The sequence below is a fragment of the Ceratotherium simum genome, chromosome 40, assembly GCF_057802395.1.
Source record: "Ceratotherium simum simum isolate JZ-2026a chromosome 40, ASM5780239v1, whole genome shotgun sequence".
Lineage (NCBI taxonomy): Eukaryota > Metazoa > Chordata > Mammalia > Perissodactyla > Rhinocerotidae > Ceratotherium > Ceratotherium simum.
In genome coordinates, this window is record NC_141939.1 from 14562193 (window position 1) to 14588799 (window position 26607).

At 44.9% G+C, this 26607-nt stretch overlaps 1 protein-coding gene across 1 annotated transcript in view; it reads left to right on the top strand.

Annotated features, from left to right (window-relative positions):
- Positions 1 to 22400, top strand: part of LOC101392812 (sulfotransferase 1C1) — a 31872-nt gene extending 9472 nt beyond the window's left edge. Inside the window, exons 3-7 of the mRNA XM_004435885.3 lie at positions 14161 to 14258; positions 17172 to 17298; positions 19055 to 19149; positions 20294 to 20474; positions 20695 to 22400. Of these exons, the coding sequence (XP_004435942.1) occupies positions 14161 to 14258; positions 17172 to 17298; positions 19055 to 19149; positions 20294 to 20474; positions 20695 to 20807 (614 nt within the window). The 3' untranslated portion in view covers positions 20808 to 22400. The remainder of the gene's footprint in view (positions 1 to 14160; positions 14259 to 17171; positions 17299 to 19054; positions 19150 to 20293; positions 20475 to 20694) is intronic.
- Positions 22401 to 26607: the final 4207 nt, after the last annotated feature.

Here is a 26607-nt window from a genome sequence, read left to right on the forward strand (position 1 = left end):
ATTCCTGTGAGCACACTGGTGTGTAGTGTGTAGTGTGCCCCTCCAGTGTGGGAGCCACTTTTTGTACGTTCTATTGGGTTCTCTACATAGACAATCAAGTCTTCTGTGAATAAGGAAAATTTTACTTCTTCCTTTCTAGTTCGGATACGTATTATTCCATTTTCTTGCCTTATTGCATGGACTGGAACATCCAGTGCAATGTTGAATAGAAATCACAAGAGCAGACATCCCTGCCTTGTTCCTGATCTTAGTGGAAAAGCATTCAGGTTTTACCGTTAAGTATGATGCTAGTGGTAGCTTTTTTGTAGATGCTGTTTATCAGGCTGAAGATGTTCTGTTGTATTCCTTGTTTTCTCAGAGTTTTTACTCATAAATCAGTGTTGGATTCTGTCAGATGCTTTTTGAGCTGGGGATTTAATTTATTTTCATTCACTCTTTGTTTATGGCTATACATTTTTCTCTGGTCACTATTTTCAATATACTTGGTTTTGATATGTAGTATTTTCTGTACCATTTCACTACATTTTTTAGAATTTCTGTAATCTTATAGCAGAGATGTTTAGTAAATATTTTTAATTTCCAGATGAAAGGATATTTTTAATTTTTGGCTTTGTGTTTAATTTCTAGTTTTATTGCATTTGTGATCAGAGTGTTGTTTGTAGTATTCCAACTTTTTGAAACCTACTGATGCTTTATTTGTGCCCTAATGGATTATCAGTTTTTGTGAATTTTCTATGTGCACTTGAGAAGAAGATATATTCTCTATTATCCAAAAGATCTATTAAAGTGTTTTTGTTGTTTAAATCTTTTATATCCTTCTCCTATTTTTTCCTTTGCTCATTTGCCTTGCACTCAGAGTTAAAGTTTCCTGTTATTAATGTGTTTCTAGTCCTCCTTACATCTACTGTGGTTTCTGCTTTATATATTATTTGGTTCATAGATATTCATGATTATTATATTTTACTGATATAATGGGGTCTTTAGCATTATAAAGTTCCTTCTTTGTCTTATGTAATGCTTTTGGAGTTGAATCCTGCTTTATCTGATAGCATCAAAATCCCTGCTTTCTTATAGTTTGCATTTGCATGTTCTATCTCTATCCATCCTCTTATTTTTATGCTTTCTGTGTTTTAGGTGTCTCTCTTGTATTCCACATATAGTTGGGATTTCCTTTATGAGCCAATTGGAAAATTTTTAATAGATGATTTAATCCCATTCACATTTATTGATATGACTGATATGTTTGGTCATAATTATGTCATATTATCATGTGTTGAAACTTCTATGTGCACTAAGTACTATTACTGTAGTTCTTTCCCTATTTGGTGTATCCTTTTTGTTTTTCTTTTTCTTTTAATTGTGTGGGAGTTTTTTGTATTGTCTTTATTGGGGCAGTTTTGTTTTGTGGGGTGTTTTTAGGAAACTTTTAATTTCTTTCCTAGTAGCTGGTTGCCTGTGTATTATTACTTTGTATAAGGACTTAATCCTCTTTTCTCTTACTTAGGCTTCTACTATCTGATCTGCCAGTTTCAAAGCAATCCTTCAACTCTCTCTATTACTTATACAACTACCATGGTCTTATTCTAAATTTTAAGTTGCCTTCTTTCTACTTTGTCAGAACCTATAAGGTTTACGTATTATTCTTCTACCCATCACCTCACTCTTCTTAATTTTAGTTCTAGTATTAAATAATGTGAAATGCTCACCATCAGTCCTTTAGATAATATTTTCCCAGTCATCTCTTGGTTGAATCAAATTCATTTTAGTAGATTGCTCAGGAAGGTACATGCGTGTTGCATTCTCTGAGTTTTGAATATTTTAAACATTTTCTATAGTCTTGATACCTGAAGCACAGCTTGCCTGGATATAATATCTTTCATTCACACTTTCTTTCCTTAAATTCTTAAAAAAATGCTGCTCTGTTCTTTCCTTGCGTCGTATGCTGTTTTTCAAGAAGTCTGATGCCAATTTGATTCTCTTGACTATATGAATTATTTAATCTTTTGCCTGCAGGCACTAAGGATGTTCTTCTTTATCTTAAAATATAATAATTTTACTGTGATACATTTCAGAGTTCATCATAATGAGTCAACTTTCCCTGATACACCATTATTAGGATGTTGTGACTTTGTTAAATTAACATTTGTGAAGTGGAGCACAGGGTGCTGGATGGTGAGCCTCAGTTCAACAAAGACCACAAAGGAATTGAAATAGAGAAGTTTATTACTCACAGGTCCTGGAGGAAGTATACAGCATGCCTCAAGGGGCCTCGCAGGGAGGTCAAGGCGGAATGCAGGCAGACAGGGCCGCAGGACCTGGGACACATGCCCTTACTAGGGTCCACAGGTGGAGTGCTTTGGGGTTCCTGGGCTAAAGCCATATTGATCAATTCAAACCAAAAAATCTGGGTTTTGGCAAGCTCCCTGAGGGGGGTCTCATCTAAGGGGCACTTAAGGGGAGGGCCCTGGAAGGTAGAGGAGACTGCTTGTCACAAGGGCCATTGGGGGAGTCATATCAGGAACTTAGATTTACTTGTGACCTTGTGGCTGCTATCTAGGGCATGTGTGTGAGGGAGGGGCAAGTGTCAGTTTAAGGTCCCTGCAGGCCGCTTGGCCACACAGAATGGATGCTGCGGCAGCAATACTATGGAGTAATTTAGCTAAACTCTCAATAATCCATCCCGTGATGTCTCAGCATCAGGAATAGCAAACACTCATGTAACAGATATCTGAAACGATAAGGGTATTGTTTTCTGAAGCCATTGTAAAGCACATTTAACCAAAGCAATAACAACGAAGCCTATGATAATAGACTAGCTACTGTTTGAAATTTCGTTCTCAGTCATTGCCCCCACGCAGATGGCAAGAGCCATGAGAACAAATCAGTGACCTCAGAGAGTGTGGGAATTTGTTGAAATATTTTAGTTACATTATGCATGAGCTGTATACTTTGAGACATCTGGAGGTTGGCCTGGACGTGCCCTGAGTTGTTAATGTGCATATAGCAAGAGGTGCCCTGTAAAGAACAGACTCCACCTCATCCAACCAATAGGAAATCTAACGCCAGTCAGTGATCCATCACCATTTGTGCTAGTGACATAGGCTGTTGCTGCATCAGACTCAGAGTATGGTGTAGTGTTTGCATGCAGTTGGCTAGGGTGGGTGATGATTGCTGGGTGGATTTTAGTATTTGATTTTGTTGGGGAAAGGCAGTAGCACCTGTTCCTATACCTACCGGTCCCAACAGGATAGCCAGTCCCAACAGGATAGGGATAAGAATGGCCCTTTTGGTACACGAGCAGGACTTCTTCAGAGGAGAGGTGCTGGGAGGATAAAGAGTGGCTGGAAATATTAAAAGTATTAATGTTGCAATAATAGGAGCCATCTCCACAGATAGCTTGTGGGTGGGGTAGGGTTAAGTGGACTTGCTCCTGGCCCCTTGAGTCAAGTCCATAATAGAATCCAAATGAGGCATTATTTACCACTACAGGCAGTGAGTATACAGGGTGAGGTCCAGCCTTTGTGTCTGAGTATAATTGGTAGCCTTTAGAAAGTATCACCTTGGTGGGGATGGGGGTTAATTATTCTGATGCTTACCCACAGGGTGTCCTGTTTGGGGTCTAGATTAGAGGTTTGGTTTAGCTTAAATGAGACTTGGCAGTGTTTTGCAGGGGCTGATCACTAGGGAGAACTGTGGGATAGATAGTGACATGGGGCTGTAGGTCTGGCCCTGCGTGGTGACAGATCCAACATTTTTTACTTGCAAGGCCTGGGCTGTTATCTCAGAGGTTTGCAGGAATATATTTGGCATGTCAGATCTGTCCCACTTGGTCGTGGTGTGGCACAGGGGCTTAAGCCTAAGATGTGGAGAGGTGTGGAGGTGGCAATTTTGGGTGTGGAGAAGGTGACAGCAGTGGTGGTGTGAATGGCGAGGGGAGTAGGATTTGTAATGGATGCACCAGATGGAAAGCGAAAGCTGTAGTCTGGTACAGCGAGCAGTGCACACAGCAGTAAGAGCTCCCAGCCATGGGGTCTAGGCAGGTCAAGCTAGGGGTATTGCAAGGAAGTGCCTTATTGTGGCTAGTGTGGTTTAGAACACACAGTTTGGCTTGCCATAAAGGTGAAATGACCTCTGGTGCTGCCAGGCCATCAGCAGGAGACTTACTCATGGTTGTGCAAGTGTTTTGGTAGAGGCAAGGTTCCCAAGGCAAGCAGTTAGCTATTTCAGAAAAATAGAATTCTATAGGGTCCTCAAGGTCCCTCAACTAGAGGCATTTTTGCAACTCAGCCTCTAGGTTGACAGTTACCACAGCTATTTCCCTCCTGGTGCAGATGCGATCTTAGGGGGAAAGTCCCAACGTCGAGTGAGGTTGAGGTGCATTGTCTCCCTCCTTATCCTCTTGGGTTGTAACGTCACCATCTGAGGCGTGACCATCTCCAATGGTGAGCTCTTGGGCTGGGGCAACATCGTTTGAGGCATTGGTATACTTGGGAGTGGTGGTGGAGGCCTGCCCAGGGGAGGGTGGCCTTCCCAGGTGGACATCCATGAAGGGTAGGAGTGGCTGCTGGTGTTAATTCTGAGTGTGTACATGAGAGGCCTGGCTCAGGATGGAACCACAAGTGTGGGCTCTGCTGCTGGTTGAGCAGATCTCAGTGATCTCCATCAGATCATCAGGGTGCACCTTGCAAAGGAGCGTGTGATGCCTGTGACTGAGCTTTGTGGGGACTCCATCCACAATGCATATAGATTCCGGGCACACTGATAAGCTAATTGTAGGGACATTTTGTGGATGGCAGCTTTATAACTAGAGATCGCCCCATTAAAACTATGGTGGGTTCATTAGAACACAGACCTGCTGGCCAGATGGGTCTGATTTGGTTACATGAAGAGAGCTATTCTGCCAGGGGTGTAATTTGAGACGTGGTATAAGGAGGGAGTGGCTCATTTAAGCATCGCTTCCATTGGCACCATTTAACGTAGAGGAATGTGAACTCTGGGTCAGGATCCACGCCTGATGGCACACTGGCAGAAGCCCTTCTCACAGGGCCTGCCAGCACCTGGTACCCAGGCATCCTGTGGTGCAGGTGTGCATCTGGCTGGGTTTGCTCCAGCACACCTGAGACAAGGTTAGGCTGGAGGGGCCCAGCAGCAATTATTGTGTATCCAGGCTGTACACAATAAGAGCAATAGCAACGACAAAGGAGAGTATTTGCGGTGCCAGCCCCATGGCTTAGCGGTTAAGTGCACACGCTCCACTACTGGCGGCCCGGGTTTGGATCCCGGGCGCGCACCGACGCACCACTTCTCCGGCCGTGCTGAGGCCACGTCCCACATACAGCAACTAGAAGGATGTGCAACTATGACATACAACTATCTACTGGGGCTTTGGGGAAAAAAAAAAGGAGGAGGATTGGCAATAGATGTTAGCTCAGAGCCGGTCTTCCTCAGCAAAAAGAAGAGGATTAGCACCATGTTAGCTCAGGGCTGATCTTCCTCACAAAAAAAGAAAAAAAAAGGATAGTATTTGCATTTGACTACCTTTGAGGGGCATCCTTCCAACCAGCAATCTGACCAAAGGCAGAGTGTGGTTGCTTTAGAGCAAGAGGTCATTTACCTCTTCATCTAAGGTGGGGTAGAGACCTGGCCTTCCTCCACTGATAGCAACTGCAGGGTTCCCGGGTTCCCTTGAGGACTTCGTTTCTTTATGTGCTGGGCATCCACTAGGCAGAGGACCTCTTTTCCTCTCTCCGAGATCTACAGTTCTGCTAGTTGATCCTGGAGCTGTAATTTCAATCTCCTGCAAAACTTTTTATGAATTTGGTTTAATTAACTAGCCTTTATAACCCAGATAGTGAGGCAAAGCCTGTGGGCCTAGCTTTGCACTGGTACTGGGCCATTGTCTGGCCAACGAAATCTGTATAATCATAATCTCTAAACTAGTGGGTAGGGGTTTGTCCCCTCCATTATAAGACGGTCATACTGCACATTCCACCCTCGATCATGTTGCCAGCATGAGGAAGATGGGAGATGATCAAAAAGTCAAAATGGTAGGGAGCATTCATCCGGTAAGCAGATGTGAATGATGTCCTCTCTGATGTCAGAGCAGTGGGGCTTCCCTGTAAGCACTAGCAGGGGAGTCTCTGGAGAAGACTGATAATTGGTGTGGGCGGTTGGACACCTGAGGGCTAGGGAATAAGCAGTATTCAAGCCTGGGGTAAAATTTCAGTCCATTTGGGGGACCCCTATTATTTAAAAGCTTGAGGAGCATGTCTTCGAGTAGGCCATTGTGCCTCTCTATGAGTCCACCCACTTGGGGCCAGTAATTTAGATGGAAATTCCACAGGATTCCATGTTCTAGAGCCCATGACTGAACAGCTTGGAAGTTGAAATGGGTACCTTGATCTGAGTCCATAATGTCTGGTGGTCCAAAGAGGTTGTGCACATCCCTAGTTAAGAAGGAGTTTTCAGGATAGGAAGCAGTGCTCAGGACAGAGCAGCCAGCAGGAGTCCAGAGACGCATTGATGATGGTGGCTGCATACCTACTAGCTCCAGCAGAGGGCAGCAGCGGTTTAATAAAAATCAATTTGCCATCAATAGTCTGTCGCCCCTGGGAGCCCCTTCCAGAGTTTTGTTTGGAAGCAAACCGGACAAGTAACTACCACCACTTTGGATAGAGCCAGAGTGAGGAGAATGCCACAGTGCATGCCCAATCAGTGAGTGCTGTCGCTCCCCTGTGGCCTGATGTAATAATGGCCCACTCTCCTAGTGGGTATGGCATTGCAGGAGGAATAGTTACATCTGGGGCTGTGTCTGGTATTCTGCGAGGTGGCTTATGCAGGGCCTTGGAACAAGAATGCAATTTGGATAAGGAGTCTATAGTGTTATTATAATGTGCTTCTGGGATTTGTTGGCATGTGTGTACAGAGACATAAGTGACCACAATCGGCATATACGAGTAGGCTCTCTCTCTCCAAACGGAGGCACCCTAGAGTGGCTTTCCCTAATCATTAAATTATCCTTTTGCCATTGTACAGACCAGACTGTGAGCCCAATGGTTACTGCCCAGGAGTCAGTAAAAATGTGTGCCTTTGAGAGTCCCATTTTTATTGCCTGTTGTTAGAGCCAGGCGCACTGCCACCAATTCTGCCAGTTGGGCCAAGCCAGGAGAGCCCTCCTCGACTAGGGATATGTCACTAGCAGGATGAGATGCTATAGCCTTCCAGCGGGCTGCATTGTGCACAGTGGTGGTGCTGCTGTAGGTGAAGAACACTGACTCCCTTTCCATGTCAGACAGTTGGCCCCAAGGGGCTCTCGAAGCTGCTAGAGTGGCTGGCAGTGGGGGTGCCACTAGCTGCACCTCCATGTCAGTGGGCAAGAGGCTGAATGTGGGGGAAGCCCCACTGACATCAGATTTAGCCCTTTCTTGAAGGTACCATTTCCATTTTAACAATGAGGCCTCAGTGGCCATGCTGGGTTGAATCTCTGACCCAACACATGATGGGGACCTGTTGCAGAGCAGTGTGGGCTGTGAATGCCTCTATCTCTAGAAGGGTCCAGTGTGCTGCCAAAATTTGGTGCTTGAGTGTTGTGTACCAGGCTGCTGTCTAGGGTAGGCGTTTGGTCCAGAACCCCATGGGCAGCCAGTTAGAGCATGCTTAGTCCAGAGACTCCATGAGGCATAATCAGGTTTCGCCAGCGATTCAACTTGGAAGTCTGAGCCCCGAGAGGCTAAGGGCAGAGCCTGCTCTATGGCCTGCCTGGCTAGCCCCAGGCCGTTTGATGAGGTCCTCCCAAATGGAAAGAAGCTGATTTGCATGTAACAGCATAAATAGGCGTAAGTAAAACAGATAAGTGTGGAATATGTTGCCTCCAAAAGGTGAAGAGATCTAATACATGCTGTGCCTGCCATAACGACATGAGAGGCTTGATGGTGAGGAGTTGATATTTTATAGTGAGAGGAATTTTGAGGCCCTCAGCTGCCACACTATGCCAAGAAACTTGACAGAAGTGCGGGTCCTTGGATATTTTGGGGGCAATGGCCCATCCTCTCTGCTGTAAATGTTGTGTTACTAGATGCAAATCTTCCCTGATGGCATCCTCAGAGGGCCCTCAGAATGTCATCTATATGATGCCAAAGGTGGCAGTGGGTTAGTTGGAGTGAATCAGAATCTTGTCTGCATGGGTTATGTCATGGTAGGGCTACTAAGATAACCCAGGCAGCCGAGTGAAGGTACACAGGTGAAAGCAAATTGAGGCTGTGAGTCTTCCGTTATCGGCACCGAGTAAAACATGTTGACTAAATCTAGGACAGCAAAGTAGGGGCCCTGAGCTTTTTGGATGTCATCTACTACCTCTATCATATTGGGAATGGGAGCCTTAATGGCAGGAACCTGTGCGTTTAAGCATCGATAGTCAATTGTTAATCTCCATTCATTGGTGGCAGTTTTAACACTGGTCAGATAGGACCACCAAAGGGTGACATGGTAGCCTGACGAACCCAGTGTCAAGCATATCTCCAACGAGGGCAAAGGCTCTGTGTACCTTGCTTCAACCGATATGGTGGTGTATTTACTGTTTTCACTGGAGGGAACAATTGGACAGGTTCCCATCTGGCAGGTCCCACGAGAAAGGCCAGGAATTTAGGTTTACTCCACCAGAGTGTTGCTGGGTGAAGGCATCCATACCTCTAACAGGAAAAGAAAGAGCCGGGGGGGCCACCACCAGTGGCAACTGTTTTGGAAACAGGGTGCCAATAGACACGTCCAGCTTACAGCATACCCCCTTTACAGTTTTACCTGCTATGACTTGTAGGCTGTAGGAGGTTCCCTTGGGGAATTTAGAATTACCTGAAACTACTATGACTTGGGCTCTTGTGTTTAATAGAGCCAAGAATCTCTGGTTATTGCCTTTGTCCCAGTGGACCACCAGAGTCATGAATAGGTGATTGTCTCCACGAGGTGATAAGCACCGGGCAGCTGCTGAGTTCTACAGTAACACTCTGGGGGGTTGTCAAGCCCGCAGGTCAGGGAAGTTGTTTGAGGCAGAGGGAGTCTCAGGAAACACTGAAGGCCTCTGGGCCGTTGAGATTGGACTCTGTCATGAGGTGATCGCTTGTTTTTGAGAGGAACTTGCACCAGGACTGTCCAGATATAAGATCATTGGGGACCCCCAATTGGCAGAGCTGCCAGCATAAGATCTTATGCTGTTTAGAATCATCCTGGGTGCTGCTTCCCGATGGGGTTGGCATGGTGGCTCCAGAACCAGGAGGTGGGTTGTGGGGCATGGCACCCAAGGGCTATCCTTGGGGTTGTGGGCTGCCTTGGTACTGTAAAATCTAGGAGTCTGGGTAAGTGTCTCCCTCATTATGGGCCACTATGTCTATTCCCACCAAGGCCTCCTGAATAATATGGGAGGTCCCCACAAAATGGAGTATGGCCTGGTAATTTGGTGGGGAGGGGGACTCCCTATAAGAAGAGTTCTCTGAATTCGAGGTCTACTGGGGCCTCCTCAGGATTGGAGATGAAACCCGAGTCATCTGGGTTGCTATGTTCAAAGAAGTGATAGACCGATTGGACCATACTAATCATATGGAGAAGAAGTCAGGCTTCACCTAAGTCTTCCATTGGCTTTGAGCCTTTGCAGTAATAACCAAGGGAGAAGGGTGGGCTAGATGCCAAGCCATAAAAATCCAAGTAGCAGAGGAAGGGATTCTCCCTCTACATCTTTAGGGCTTGTGCCTTGGGTTTGGACTCTCCCTCATGATTAGAAATCTCAACTATAACATTGGAATTGTCCATGGCATCAGCCTTTGCTTTAATTCTGGTTTAATTAGTCCTGGGGCGGCCTCTCAGAAGTGGAGGGTTGGGTCACCTGTGTCTCTCAAGATTTGGCCCTCAGGCTCTGGGGGTCTTTTAAAGGCTATGCATTTTGGGGTTCTTGGAAATATGGGCTAGTTGCCCCATTTTTGCATCAGTGAGTAAGAGCTCAGAGCCAGTATTAAACACTCTCAACAGCCAGTCAGCCCCTTTTTCTCCTTCCTGCTGTACAAAGTCTTTTCAAATATTTTGAATCTCAAGGCGTATAAAGTTCTGAGTTTCAGTTTCTAATTCTCTATTATTCCACACTGATTTGACCTTATGAATTGTCACTGGAAAGATCTGTGGTGGACGTCCCCAGTGGCCAGACTCCTAGGAGGCCACTTCCCTCTCCAGAGTGTCCCAATTGACCTCTCTGGGATTGGGGTCAACCTCCACTAGCCCAATGGTGGCAGGATCATTAGGTGGCTCCTAGACCCTGAGAGCATAGAACCAGTGTCTTGGCATGTTGGCACTCCATGGCACCGAGCAGCACCCAGGCCACCATTATGTGCAGTTTACATTTAGTGAGGAGCTTGCTAACTTCCTCGGGCATTTTAGTTGGTGCAGGCACCAGGTGCTCAGACTGTTTGTATCGGGCCATTAGATTTTGTGCCACCATGCACCAGGAGTGGGACCTACAATAACCTACGGGTCAGGGGATGAGGTGTGACAGCAGCAAGGTATATGCAGCAACAGACGGACTGCTGTCCTCAGCCATTCTTGCCTTTATGAGAAGCCATGACTTCCCCAGCAAGGGTGTCCCTATGATACAGGGAGAACCCAGAGAGAGTCCTAGAGCCTCCAGTAAGAACAGTGGTCAGGGAGGGGAATGTCCCTCTGCTCCTTCTAAGGGCACTGCTCGGCACCTTTATCCAGTAGCCAACAGCAGGGCAGGAGTTGCCACTCACAGGTCCCAGCTATTAACAAATGCAGCAGGACCTTGTGAAAATCTTAGCCAATTGTCCTGAGTCAGCAGCTGGGTCTGTGCTTAGAGTTGGGAAACACACCCAAAGTCTCACATCTGCTGGGGTAATTTACCCCTGTGGGGAGTTAAGAGGTGGGAAACACATCTGTGGCCCCTCAAACCAGCTCCAAAGAGCAATGCTCCAAGGTTCGTGAGGACCTGGGTTGCTTTTTTCAGAGCTTGCACTTTGGGAGGGAACTCAGGCAGCACTCTGCAGAGGCAGGATGCAGTAGCACAAAGCAGGGCAACCAGGTGCCAGCAGGCAGTGGGCCCCTCCCAGATAGAATTACCCCTCTGGAGAGCTAATCAGTAAGCCATGTGCATTCCCCATGGTCAATTGCAAGCTGACCCAATCCATCCTGCTTGTGAAGCCAAGTGTCAGTGACTTTGTCAAATGAACATTCGTTAAGTAGAGCCCCAGGGTGTCAGATGGTGAGCCTCAGTTCAACAAAAGACCACAGGGAATTAAAATAGAGGTTTATTACTCACAAGTCCTGGAAGAAGTACACAGCACGCCTTGAGGGGCTACGTGGGGAGGTCAAGGCAGGCTGCAGGCAGAGAGCTCAGCAGGACCTGGGACACACACCCTTATTAGGGTCCACAGGTGGAGTGCTTTGAGGTTCCTGGGATGAGGCCAGATTGGTCAATTCAAAACAAAAAGCAAGGTTTTGGTAAGTTTCAAGGGGGTCTTATCTAAGGGGAAGGTCCTGGGATGCCAGGGAGACTGTTTATCACAAGGGCCACTGGACGAGTCTCTGCAGGCTGTTATCTGAGGGCATGAGCTGGCAGGAGGGGCTAGTGTCAGCTCAAGACCCCTGCAGCCTGCTTGGACACATGGAATGGATGCCGAGGCAGTGACATTATGGAATAGTTTTGTTACCGCCCATAAAGGGTGTTCGTCTGCCCACCGCAAGATATCCCGATAGTCAAGAGGCAAGGTGGTAGGAAAGAAAAAACTTTTTATTTCAGCTTGCTAGCAAGAGGGAAGATGGCTGACTAATGTCTGAAAGAACCATCTTCCAGAACAAAGATTACCAGCCAGGTATATAGGGGGCTAGTCTCCAGGTGGGGGAGGCATCTGCTCTCCAGATAGGGGCATCCATCTGATCTCCATATGGGGGCATCCCTCTGATCTCCAGAAGGGGGCATCCATCTGATCTCCAAGTGGAGGCAGACATCTGCTTTCCAGGTGGAGCATCCATCTGATCTCCAAGTGGAGGCATACATCTGCTCTCCAGGTGGGGCATCCATCTGATCTCCAGGTGGGGGCAGACATCTGATCTTAGTTCCTGATAGTCTTTGGTTTTACTGGATATGCATCAGAGACCAGAGCAATGCCCTATACCCTGATCTTTCAGTTGTCCTCGGTGATGGCCATCAGTGTAGACTCTCTGCCCGGGAGTCATCACATTCCTAAGGAACTCAAGAAAACAAAGTTATCAACTTATAGCAGCTGAGAGGGGCCATAAAATCCACAGAGCATGTCTGGGCTAGTTAATTAGAGGTCATTCAAAGTAACAACAGGGTTTCTCTTCTACAATATGGCTTCCCTTATGTCAACCTGGTGTTGAGCTGGTATCAGTTTAGCTAAACTGGCAACAGATATAAATTCAAGTCTCCTTTTTACCAGGAAGTTTGTTCAGACTACAGGTTTAAATATTAGTTCTACTCCACTATTTTAATTTTCTTCTCAGAAACTCCAATTTGCACCAGTGTTGGATCTCCTTTGCCTGTCTTCTAGGTCAGCTGCTGTCTCTCAGACCCTTTTTACTTCTTTCTTATCGCAGTATCATTTTCTTGGTTATTTCCTTCTGTTCTTCCCTGTCCTTCATTAAATTTATATTGTCAACCTTATGATTTAATCATTTCTTATGTTATTTTGTCTTCTATTTCTTTCTTGAGTTCAATCAGATCTTTTTTTACATCTCCTTTTGTTTTTGGTCTATTTCTGTTCTGAATTTTTATATATTTGAGTTATTTTTTCATATTCTCAAATGTTTGTTTCAGCATATTTCATTCAGTTTGGAGTGTTGTGTTACAATTTTGTTCAGCTTTGTAGTTGGCTTTTGGGGAGAATATTTCATCAAGTTAAAAGCTCTGATTTGCCTTTTCATTCAGTTTGGAGTGTTGTGTTACAATTTTGTTCAGCTTTGTAGTCGGCTTTTGGGGAGAATACTTCATCAAGTTAAAGGCTCTGATTTTGTAGTAGTTTTGTATCAGTGAAATCTGCCTCTTTCTCTTTGTATTCATTTCATGGCCGTGGGTCTTGGTTGAAAGCACCCTCTTCTGTCAGTTCTGCCCTCTGCTGTGCAGTTTTGTGTATGGATGGCATTGGTGCTTGGGTGACAAGGAGAAATAGGCGTGCTCTGTTTTTCTTTCATTTCTGCAGGATCTTTAAATCTTCTCCCTCTTACTTTCTTCTTTCCCTTCACTGCCAGGTCTCCAGGGAGTACCTCCCCTTCTCTAGATATCTGATTCTCCATCAGACGCTGTTCTTCTCCAAGGCTGCCACTCTGCTTTACCTGCAAACCCCTTCCCCATGGTTAGTGCTGTGTATGGCCAACTTCAGCCTGTATTCAGGATTTTCACATTTAGCAGTGGACTTTCTATTTCCAGGGAGGATTGTGTCTGGTATTTATCTAAGTCTTCCTTGCCTCTCTACTATTTTTCACAAAGTCTCTTAAGCCTCCCTCCCTAGCTCCACACCCATAGACTAACTGAATTCTAATCCTGGCTCTCACATTTACTAACTTGGAAAAATTATTTGACCACTATAAGGCTCAAGTTTTCATGTGACAATACATCCCAGCACAGAGCACAGTGCTGGCATAAGACTGGTGGCCATTGTGGTTCTTGGCCTTGAAAGTAAACGTGGAAAGAAAGACTGAAGTTCTTTAGACAAAGCTTCTAAGGCTGTAGAGCTGGCCCAACAACGTCCCTCCCTTAAGAGGGATGTCATCTCTTCTCCAGCTGCCTTTCTCTACTTCCCATTGCAGTAACAGAAAACCACAAGGGACAAACATTTAAGAGCTTGTTGGGGTCGTAGTTATCACCAACCTCAAACCTCCCAAAGCAGTTTATTTCCCACACAAGCACACTGCAATACCTAGCAGATAAGGAGAGTAATGTTGCCTCAGTAGTTTTCAGTATCTCCTTAGTGCTTTCCTCTACCAGAAGGAACGGTAAAGTTCTCATCATGAGGAAAACTAGACATGTAAAACCATAATGGTATGGTTTTTATAGGCAGAGCCAACTATTTGATAAGCCTGATTCCAGATGTTTGACAAAACAAGAATATTGAGAAATGTTCAGCTAAATGGCATGAACTTATTTCCCAGGTCTGGATCGAGCCAACAAAATGCCCTCTCCTAGAACTCTGAAGACTCATCTACCTGTTCAGATGCTGCCACCTTCCTTCTGGAAAGAAAATTCAAAGGTAAGAAGAGCCAACTCTTCAAACCCAGTTTTGATCAGTATGGCCACAGAATGTCTCTATCTAAGTGGAGACAACAAAGATATCAAAAGATAACCAGTGGAGATACAGGGCAGATGGTGGCATTACCCCCACATTCCCACACACTCTATTCTGGATCCACCTTTCCTTCAAAATACTATTTCTGGGTATACACTAGGAAGTTTTCAGACAAAGTCATTCTGATTGGCTGCCAATTAAGCCACATTCAAAGAGACTGAGCAGTGAAACAAAGCACATGTTTCCTGAGGAAGGCTATTATCTTAGTTTGAATCCTTCAAGAAACAAAAGCCAAGGCAGAGTAAGATGTGAAAGGATTTATTTAAGGAAAACCCGTGTGGGGAAAAGTGGAGCAAGACAAAGGAGGATGGAGAGCCACAAGACCATGACTCAGTGTTTAGAAATTGGTCCACGCTTACAGAGAGCATCGCTCGTGGAGCAATCTCCCAGGTACTCTTCTACCTCTTGTCCTCCATTTTCAAAAATTTTATTATTTTGACACTTTGAAATTCAGACCCTATAAATGCAGTGTGCATTGAATTTACTAGTGTTTCTTTTTGATATCTGCTTCATCAGTGAGTCTGGAAATCAATGAAATATGGAATATAAACCAAATATCAACTTATAAATTTGTGGTGAAAAGTGTAGGCACCCAGCAGAATCAAATGCTTGTATCAGCTGAACCAGCACACCTTCTCCCAACGGACAAGCTACTTTGGAAACCCAATGGCGGACTCTTTCAACTTTTGGGCTGAACCCTTACCAAGGAAACTATAATGTGTAGCCAAGACGCCCTCTCCTCAGTGCAGTGCTCAGACATACAATGCAAGTGATTGCTTTTGACTCTCCCTTTTTTCTGGATTTCCATGACTCACCAGCTCTTCATCTTGTCCATCTCCTAACTCCAAACAGGATACGATACAATTGAATAGGTTTTCATGTATCAAAATGCTATCCCATTCCTGAATTGCTTCCCGGAGATTACACCCAGGTCACCTTGACTTGTGAAAACTTCTTGGTTTATTCCCACAGATAGATAACTTCACTCATATGTTAATTTTACTGTATAAGAAACAATATTCTTTCCAACTGATATTGTAGACTCTGTGAGAAGACACACTAATACTTGGTTAGTCATCACACTAACACCTTCTTTTTGTAAAATCAGGCCTTCTAAAAATGTAAAAATCTCAATGGCAGCACCTCCCTTTAGCTGCTTAGAATTGTGGATTATTTGAGTAGAAAGTGAGCTTAGAGAGCTTAGTCCAAGCTTTCCATTTTATGATGGAGTGGTGAGCTAACTAAGGATCCCTGAAAGATGTTCACATCCTGATGACCAGAACCTGTGAATGCTACCATCTATGGTAAGATGGGCCTTGCAGATGGGATTAAGCTGAGGATCTTGAAATGGAAAAATTATCCTTAGTTATCTGGGTGGGCCCCAAATAGCCTCACAAGGATCCTTACAAGAGGGAGGCAAGAAGATCAAAGGAGGAGGTAGCAGATGTGACAACTGAAGCAAGAGATCGGACTGATTCGAGGACGGGGTCAAGAGCCAAGGAATGCAAGTGGCTCCAGATGCTAGAACCAGCAAGGAAATGGATTCTCCCCTAGAGCCACCAGAAGGAACCAGGCCTGCCGACAGCGTGACTTTGGCCCAGTGAAATCTGGCCTCCAGAACCATAAGGGTATATATCTCTTGTTTTAAGCCACTAGGTCTGTGGTAATTTGTTACAGCAGCAATAGATATCTCACAAAGATGGATCAACAGTCTCAGAAAATTTAAGCATTTGATGTTAGATCACACCCAGCTACCTGACTCCACATCACAAGTACACTTGAATACGTTCCCTGTCTAGCCCAGACTTCCCGTCTTCTAGTTACTCAGGCTTTGATTTGCAAAAAGGCAATAACCAACATAATAAGCATTAAGAAATATATTCACATAATAATTGGGCTTTATGGTTGTGTCACATTTTTGGTTTCCTAAGTGCTTTCATGAATATTGGAGCGAAATCCAGCAATAGGAAAAGGGGCAGAGAAACAGAATCATGGGAGGTGTGTGTTCGTCTGAGAGAGCAATTGGGGAAACGCAGTCCGGGAGGCAGGAGCCTGGGGTAATTCACTAAGAGGAAAATAGGACTGGGTGACTGGTTGTGTGGACACAGAAGTTCTCTTCAGTAAGTGAGACATAGGGGGAAATGCTTGAGAAACCATAATATGCTCCTCCACCCCGGCTCTGCTGAGAGTGCACACAGCAGCTCAGGCTAGGATCAGAGGCTGGGTGGTGAGTGGGAAAAATGCGACAGCAGGACAAAAAGCAAAGAGGTCAGCTCTCCTCAGCCAAATCACACCTCTGCTTTTCCTGTGAGAAAACATCGTCACAAGCAGCTCCAAAGGTGGACTTAGCACTGCCCTGAGAGGTCCTGGAATCTCATCAGCAAATGAAAACTAGGAGTGATAATTCACCTGTAAGGCCACAATGCATGGTGTGCAAATGTGACTAGAGGGCTAACTGCTTTAGCTCCTTCTATCCTATAATCTAGTTAGATTCCCTGCTTAGTGAAAGCCAAGGAGGACCTTCCTTTCACACTGAAAAATACCACGGGAGCCTCCTTAACCTCCAGGAATATCATAGTTAGGGTGACTGTAGTATTTATCATGCAAACTTGGTACTTTTCAGAGAGAAAAGGGATGCTCTTAATTATGCTAAGACCACAGATATCAATTGAACTCTGCCTGGACAGCTGGAGGATACGGTCATCTTGATCATAGAAAACACATGGACATTCAATTACTCAGACGGGATAGTCTAAGATTTTTCTTTTCTGTCTTGTTTTCTCTCTGTGTCTAAATCCCCTTGCTGGCTGATCCGAGATTATCTATGTGGCTAGAAATGCCAAGGACTCTCTGGTGTCCTACTACCACTTCTCAAGAATGAATAAAATGGTGCCTGATCCTGGTACGTGGGAGGAATATGTTGAGACATTCAAAGCTGGAAAAGGTAAATAAAAGGAAATTGTGGTTCATGTTTCCTTATTCATTCACATACTGACATCAGAAAGGAAGGGTTTTCATTGACACTGTATTCATCAATGTCCTGGGAGGATGTAGATTGTTACCAGCACCTGTCAGATCGATGCTGTGGGGTCCCAGGTTCTTGGTCCACAGACACAAAAGAATTTGAGAATGGACACATAGCAGAAGTTTTAACAGAGGAGGATTTATTAGCAAAGCGAAAGTACACCCCCAAGGGGAGGGGCGGGCAGGCTGGAGGGGGAGCAACTGCAGTGAAGTTGTGGTTGTTGGTGGTTTTGAAATGTCAGTCTGCGGGCAGGTGAGGGTCTGGGAACGTGTGCCAATTGGGGCAATTGTCTCTACCTTCACGTCGGGAGGGGGAGATTTTTTCCTTACATAGACATCTCCGGCACTGTTATGGCAGTGATCCCCCACAGGGGGCTCAAAATCGCAATGCAAAGGAAGGTATAATGAGGCTTGGGGCTACTCTCAGTCAGGGTTGGGGGGAGTCCTGCATGTCAGAAGAGTCGCTGCCCAGGCCGGCCTGTGGCTTAGCGGCTAAGTGCGCGCGCTCTGTTACTGGCGGCCCGGGTTCGGATCCGGGGCGCGCACCGACGCACTGCTTCTCCGGCCATGCTGAGGCTGCGTCCCACATACAGCAACTAGAAGGATGTGCAACTATGACATACAACTATCTACTGGGGCTTTGGGGAAACAAAAGGAGGAGGATTGGCAATAGATGTTAGCGCAGAGCCGGTCTTCCTTAGCAAAAAAAAAAAAAAGAGTCGCTGCCCAACAATTAGGATGCTGCACCTGGTGGAGTGACCTTTTTGTCAGTCGGGGGGAGTGTTACACGTCTGAAGAGTTGCTGCCCAGCAATTAGGATGCTGCAACTGGTGGAGTAACCTTGCTCCCAGCTAATATCTAGCTTCCTGCCTATCTCATAGATGGCACACTCAAACTGGGTCATTTGGGGAGAGATTAGCTAAGAGACTATTTAGAAAGCTATGGGCAGAGTTTAAAGAAACCAACAGGTGATAGTACAATATTCCGGGGAGAGCGCCAGCAGAGAGCCATTGCACCCTGGAGAAACGAGAGGGCCCCTTAGCAGGAGCCAAGTCCTTTGGTAGGGGAAACAGTCAACCATGGTGAGCCAACAGGGAGGACATCAGGGAAATAAACACACCATCCTCACTCTCCTCCTGCCTCCAAAAGCCTTCTGAGGTCAAAGGAGCCCATTGACACAGTCCATAGAGGTCAACCACGCAGGGTGGAAGAGGATGGAGAGTGGATCTGGCAGGGTCAACAAAAGATACCCAGTGCACCTCTCTTCCTCCCGTTCACCATCACAGAGAGTAAAGGTGCCCAAATATATGCTAATTATGGATTTTTCAGAATGAAAGTCTTCCTTTCAAAATCATCCTCTTAGGAAACAAGATTTATTGCATAACACTGATCTATGCAGTGATGCAAGGGAAATAAAACTTATGAATCCTTGGCCACAAGACTGTATCTCATGTGGTAGTAAGTTCAAGGGTGGAAATATAAACCAAGGAATCCAGAATACTTTTCATCGTCTCCCTAAATATTAAAAAATCCCTGTCTTCCACAAATAAGAATTCTGCCCAGGGTCTTTGTCTTCTGGTTGTATTTATTAAATGTCCTTTTTTATTTGAGACATTCATGTTCATTTTATAAGTTTCAAGTTGGTATTGATGCCAAATCTCTCTCCTTCCCCTCAGTGCTGTGGGGCTCCTGGTATGACCATGTAAAGGGATGGTGGGATGCGAAAGACCAGCACCGCATTCTCTACCTCTTCTACGAGGACATGAAGGAGGTGAGGACCACGGCAGTCTCCATCAGCTCCTCCCACATTCTCCAATGCAGCAAACACCACTTAGAACCCTGACATGTGCTCTCACCCACAGAAAAGCCTTCAATGTGAATCCTCTCTCTCCGTGACACTATTTCCAACTCAGTTTTATCCTCAAAAGCTCTAACTACTCTTTTGGTCTTCTATATTTTCTTTGCTACAGTTTACAATTTCCAAAAGATCCTTCCTCCTCAGGAAATATCACATGCCTTTATGGTCGAATTAAACCTGACACTTATGAACCGTGTTTCTCCACCCACAAAATGGGTGTCATCTCATTTTGTATCTTATGGAATTATTGTTAAGGGTTTATGAGATCATATTTGTAAAGTGCTTAGTTGTGTTCAATAAATTTAGTTTCCTTCTTCCTCTTCCATACCCCACACCCATATAAACCCATATAAACATTAGCAGGATTGATCCCACATATTGGGTCAGACGACTGATTTCTCCATTTCAAGTCATTGTGTACAAGTGGCATCACACGTTCACCCACATGACCCAGTGGATTAGTGTCCTAGAATCAAAAAGCTACTTCTTATGCCAATGCTAAGAAGAAGTCCTCTGAAATCTAATCAAATGCTATAGCTCCTTTTTTCTCCATCTCTGATCAGAAAGAAACAAGGTACAGGATTCACATTTCTGGGGCAACTTGAGATCCCTTTTAGTCATCCTCTTACTGACCTTCTGTTAAACTCATAGACTCTTTTGTCATCTCTTATAGCTCAAATACTAGAGTTAGCCATACTGTGCCTCACCAGCAGCACTTTCCCTCCTTTGAATGACCTTTCCTGATCTCCCCCAGGACATATAATTCATCTTTCCCATCAAAGCTCATGGCACTCTCTCTGTATGGAGGCAGCGTATTTTCTGGGCCAGGTATTGCAGTTAGTTGTGTTTACACTTCATCCCCTACTGCCAGGTAAGGCAGGGATGGCTCTCTCCTTTGTGTTGTGCCTCACACAGTCACCACTTGAGGAATATTCATTGAATATGGTTGAATTGATCCCTTAAATCATCCCTCCCCAAACACTATTTGTCCAAACAGAATGTCATCCCTAATGGAAAACCCAAAATTATTTGTTTTGTGTGACTGTTCTACATGCAGGACCCAAAGCGGGAAATTCAGAAGATAGTGAAGTTCCTAGAGAAAGACACGCCGGAGGAAGTTCTGGATAAAATCATCTATCACACCTCATTTGACATCATGAAACAAAACCCAATGGCCAACTACACCACTTTACCGACCAGCATCATGGACCACTCTATCTCCCCTTTTATGAGGAAAGGTACATAAGACTTATATTCTAAGATGCCAAATTAGACTCTGTGGTCCTCATGATCCGTTTAGGTTTTCCAGTGACATTTCACACACCATTACTTATTCTTGTCAGTGACAGGACAGAGGCAAACTTCCTTTTTTTCCCCATTCTCCTGCTGGCTCTAAGGGTGCATGCTCACTTCTCCCTGTACTCCTGTAGCTATCACTGAGACTTTGCCTTGTTTCAGGGATGCCTGGGGACTGGAAAAACCACTTTACTGTGGCTCAGAATGAAGAATTTGACAAGGACTACCAGAAGAAGATGGCAGGAAGCACCCTGACCTTCCGCACAGAGATCTGAGAGCAACTGGTCAGGACTTCCTTACTAGGTTTTAGACATTTGAGCCTCATAACCAAGGATTCTTAAGACAATGACATCCTTCCTCTAATCCTAAGCTTTTCTACACTGTCCGTAGATTCTATGCCACTATAATAACTTCATTAAATGTAATCAAATCCTGAGTAGATGTTTAAAGTTAAATGATATGATCATTCATGTACTCACCTGCCACATGATACTACCTACACTAAGGCAAAATAAACACCCGAGTGAACTCCATCACTAGTTTACAATAGCCTGGCCTCCCAGAGGCAAATTCATGATAAGAGAGAAATAAACAAGAGTAGAGATTCAACATAAGAGAAAATGAACAAGAGAAGCAAAGAAGATGAGGAGTGACCACGAGGGAGAATGTGAAAGGGGAACCACTTTTTATCCTTACCAGTCAAGAATGAGACACAGTGCCGGCCCTGTGGCTTAGCGGTTAAGTGCGCGTGGCTTAGCAGTTAAGTGCGTGTGCTCCACTACTGGCGGCCCGGGTTCGGATCCCGGGTGCGCACCGACGCACTGCTTCTCCGGCCATGCTGAGGCCGCGTCCCACATACAGCAACTCGAAGGAAGTGCAGCTATGACATACAACTATTTACTGGGGCTTTGGGGAAAAAAATAAATAAAATTATAAAAAAAAAAAAAAAAGAATGAGACACAGAGGATGACCCAGCTCTGAGAGATATTAGGTTACGAGGTACAGAGGATGAAAGGAGGAAGGGAAGCCAGTGAGCTGCACCTGACTTGGGCAGTCTCAAGCCGGAGATGGTCTGAATACCAAAGAGAAAGGCCAAAGTTGGGCAACAAGTGATGAGGAGCACACGATTAACATGAAACAGCCCACTTCTGTGGCCACCACAAGGCTGGAAAGCAGAAAAAGATTTTATATTTCAAGTGGACTTCTTAGACAGAGAGGAAAAAAGCCTTAGATTAGCACAAGGAAAAAATAAAATACAATAGCCAGCATCACATGCACTTTAAGGAAAACTTGAATTGATATTCCCTTATCTCTGGGAAGAATCATGTTTTATGCTTCTTAAAAAGACGCTTCTAGCAAAATTGTCAGGATTGGCCAACACGTGTAATTGTGTTCTGCTGCTTCTTTTTATTAAAACCTATCTCAAGAAAGTGTGTACCATCATTTACACAATTTGTACAAAGATCGGTGCATTATTTTAAAAGGTCAGGAAGGTGCATTTTGTAGGAGTTGTGCTTTCCTGTGCCACTAAATCATACGATACAGAAAATTATCTGCTCCACCCAGGAACAAATTAAGCTCTGTTTGCATTCTTTCATCTTTCTACTTTCTAAGGTAAACATGCGACTCATTAGCCATGTGACAAATAATCCGATATAGGATTTACGCACAGTACTGAGCTGCACCGAGGAAAGATAAGGTGAAGGGAGCCAGCAGATTGAATAGCACATAAACTTTTATCAGGAAACCCTCACACCACGTGTCTTCAGTGTACATTCCAGGAACTACCTAAAAATTTAGACAGCAAGCACGTAACAGCTCCTTCTCTGTATACCATGTAGCAGAGGCATATAGGAGGTAATGGTAAGAAATAGGCAATGTGTCTAGAGTTTCCTACTAGGCAAAACTTGCCTTTCATCTGTTATAAATTGTAAAATTACTTTTACTTTAATTGTTAAAATCAATTCCATTCTTATATTCTCCGTAAATTTCAGTCACCGAAAGTATTTATGGACTTCTCTTACAAAGCTCTGCTATGTCCTTTAAAAAAATACTTGATGTATGTACTCTGAAGAAGAATTAATGTTTCATTCAATTTGAAAAGATCTTTAGTCCCAGCACTATAAAATAAAGATACACCCATGTATCCTGGACGATCCAGTATTCTCAATGATTATGGATATGTTTAAAAGAACTTTTACTCTAATCACATATACATATTTACACACACACACACACACGCTCTCCTACATATACCACAGTCATGAAAGATCAAACTGTAGCTGTTCATAGTTAAGTTACTTTGAAACCATTCACTTAGAAGGAGAAAAAAAGCAGCAATGGGAAATGGAACTAGGAGCTTGGAATCATGAAACTTTGGAATGAGAATTAGAAGAAGGTCACACTGTTCAACAGCCTCACTTTGGGGATGAGATTTTTGGGATGAGAAGACTAAGAATCCAGGAGCGGGGCGGCCCCCCAGTCAGGTCCGGCAGAAATGGCATGGATTGGGGCCCAGCCGCGACTGGTGCTCCTTGCCCTGCACGCTCCTGGAACCACGCACGTGGCCAACGCCGCCTCATCAGGCTGCAGCTTGCAGCTTCTTCAGTTCCTCTGCGTGCGAGAGCAGTGCCGCCACAGCTTGAGTGTCCAGGGAGCCTTCCTGATTATTTAACAGATCTCCTAACTTTTCTAAGGGGCATGTTTAGAAAAAGAAAACAACAAAGCCTTGGTGGAAATATGCTTAGAAAGGCATTTCTTCCCGAAGGGGCCCCTGGCTCAGAGTGCCTTTATCATGGAAATGTCTATTAGCCGGAGGGAGCCCTGGGCAGAAACTGCCCCTCCACAAAGTTGAGTGCAGCTGCCTCTGCGCCCCACCCGCTCTCCAGACCTCCCGCCCCATTCTCCTGGGATCCTGGGCATCCTTTACTCTCAGGTACCATACAGGGCCACATCTCATCCTGCCCCGGCCCACTGCCTGCTGGCAGAGAGAGGACCTGATTCCTACTTGGCATCAAAGTCCATGTGTCTTCTGACCCTTACCCATCTCACCCCGAATAAACTAGTGTGGGTTTTGCTGTAAAGAGCACTTTAAAACATCTATCTGAGGCAAATTTAGTCCATATAAACTTGAGTATTCTGAATTCAAATATGGGGAATGCCCACAACAAATGAAGGGGAGAGAAAGACTAGACATGAGAATAAAATCTCTAAAAACTTTCTAGGTATCGACTCTTTTTGGGGGGCGTGGGGGGACCTTGAAGGAACTAGAGCTTGTAGTAAAGGGATCTGACAATCTGCTTTCTTCCCCTAAGGGGTTTACTTTGAAGTGGAAAACCCACACCTCCCTTCTTCATTGTCCATGCCCTCCCCTTCTCACTCCCTGTGGGTTGTTGGTCTAGGATCACAGGAGTTGGAAAACTATAGCCCCTGGGCCAAATCCATATTCATTTGGTATGGCCGGGAGCTAAGAACGTTTTTATATTTTTAAAAGGTTGTTACTGTCCATGCAAATAATCCACAATCAATCTATAAATCAAAATTGGGGTAAGTTTATTATGAGCCAGGTTTAAGGACTATAGCCCAGGGCCTTCCTTCTCCAAGGAAGGAAGGGCACCAAAGGAGTGGGGTGCACAGAGTGGTTATATACCGTCTTGGAACAAAGAGCATACATCACATGTGACAGGAGTATCTCTTTTACTACATGCGTAGCCAGCACAGCAGGTCAGTGGGCAGCAGGTCACAAAGTGAGCACAGCAGGTTAGTAATTAATCCTTAGTTCCCAGGAAGACCTTAAAGAAAGTTAAGTTCTTCATCCTTAAAGAAATGCCAATACGGGGGCAGAGGGGGGAGGGGGAGGTTCCATCTCTATCTTTAAGGGCATTGTTCTTGTTTTGGGGACATAGTAAATGTTTAAAGCAGATGTACAATGTGTGCTCAACAGGCCACATCAGGCCCTTTTGGAAAAACAAGGTCAGGCTGAATTAGTTTTAAACCAAATGGCTTCCCCATATCCTCCAGTATCCTGTTGCTTTTCATTTACTCATCATTACAAAAACAACAGCAACAAAGAAGATGTGACCCACAAAGCCTCAAATATTCACTCTCTTATAGAAGATGATTGCTGAGCCCTGGTTCAGGAGAAGCCCCCAGCCAGGCCTCTCCTGCAGGCAGAGCCCCTGACCCCTGTGGGAGATCAAGATTTGGCCACCCTGAAATCTATCTCTTTACCTTGGTTGTTTTCTCTAGGGACATTTGACCTCCCCCACTAACTGCCTAAAGAATTTGACATGGTGGCTCCTTCCTGGAACAGATCTATCATGATGGCTGTAAAGATAATGTAGGTGTAGGAGATCAAGATTTGGCCACCCTGAAATATATCTCTTTACCTTGATTGTTTTCTCTGAGGGACATTTGACCTCCCCCACTAACTGCCTAAAGAATTTGACATGGTGGGTCCTTCCTGGAACAGATCTTCTATCATGATGGCTGTAATGATAATGTAAAATAGATGTTAGAATGGGAGGGGCATCAAGCCCCTTTTATCAAAAAACTCTATCTCTCCCTGACCACATTATCTATAGATGACCCTGAAAAGAATTGTCCTCCTGCCCTCTGAAGTCCCAGGCCACTACCCACCCCCAACACACTCCTCACCTTTAGCTGCAATACTTAAGCAAGCAGCTTAGACAGAGGGACGAGTTGCTCATTTCTGAGTTTCTCCCACGTATACATGTTATTAAACTTGGTATTATTTTCTCCTGCTAACCTGTCTTGTTGATTATTTGGCCAGCCATAAGAACCTTAAGGAAAAGGGCGGAGGGAGATTCTCCCTCTTCCCCCAACATAGGATAAATGTTACAATAGGAAAGGCACCAACAAGCCCATCTTATGGGAAGTTCTGTCTCTCTGGCCACATTCTCTGGATGGCCCTGAGAGGAGTTGCCAGACAATCATTTACATTTATAAGGGAAATCTCCATTTATAAAGGTATCTCCCTCTCTGTTTTGGGAAGAGGGGGGGATGGCCTCATTTCTAGAGGCTTATCAATGTGGAAGCTGAGGCCTTAAAACTGCATAATAAACCTTACTCTTGTTTACTGTGCTTTAGTGGTAATCTCCTGTAACTGACTCCCCCTCATCCCCAAAATCCTCCTTTGTCGTTGGCTGAACATGGTATTTAAGACGAGAATTTCTGCTATTGTGTTGAGAAACGCAGTGTCCCTGCTTTCTCCCATTTATACATGTTATTAAACTTGGTATTATTTTCTCCTGCTAACCTGTCTTGTTAATTATTTGGCCAGCCATAAGAACCTTAAGGAAAAGGGCAGAGGGAGATTCCTCCTCTTCCCCCGACAGTTTTGGCGTAGTCGCCAGGAGCCACACTGGCTGGCAAGTTGCCTTCTCTGGCTGGAAGACCTGCCTTCTCCCTGGACTACTGTAGATGATGAGATACGGGAACGCCTGATGAAAGCCGGCAAAAGGTAAGACTTCTTACCACGTCAGCCTCCCGGAATCTCTATCTGCAGAGTCCGATGGAAGGAAGTGGTGAGAATTTTTTTCTCTTTCTAAATTTAGATTGGCAGGAGAAAATATTTGGGAAACTAGTTTCTTGTGCTTTTAGTGACTCTTGGTTTAAATTTGGTAGAGTACTCTTGGTTTTGATCTTGATCCCTTTTCCTCCCAGAGTAGTCTCTGTCTTGTTCTGTGTCCTGAGAACTTGGCTTTGTGACCAGTGAGAATATTCTCCTTGGTCTCCACCATACGGAAGGTGCATTTACCGGGGTGCACCTTGGTGGCCAGTCGAGTAGACTGGGGTTCCGAACTGTCTCTTTGTCCGGCTGTGCCAAGCTCTCAGGGGATTTTGTCATAAAGGGCCCAGTCCATAAGGGCTTTTGTCATCTTAACCCTTGTTGCTTGTTAGTGCTGGAAAAATCCCATTCCAGTATTGCCTGCCCGGTGTCACAGATTAGCGGGTCTGTGACTGGAGATGTCCCACACTATTGTGGGAGACCGGAGACACCATCATTACCGCCTGTGCAACGAAGGTCTTTACTTTCTCTGACTATCTTTGGGA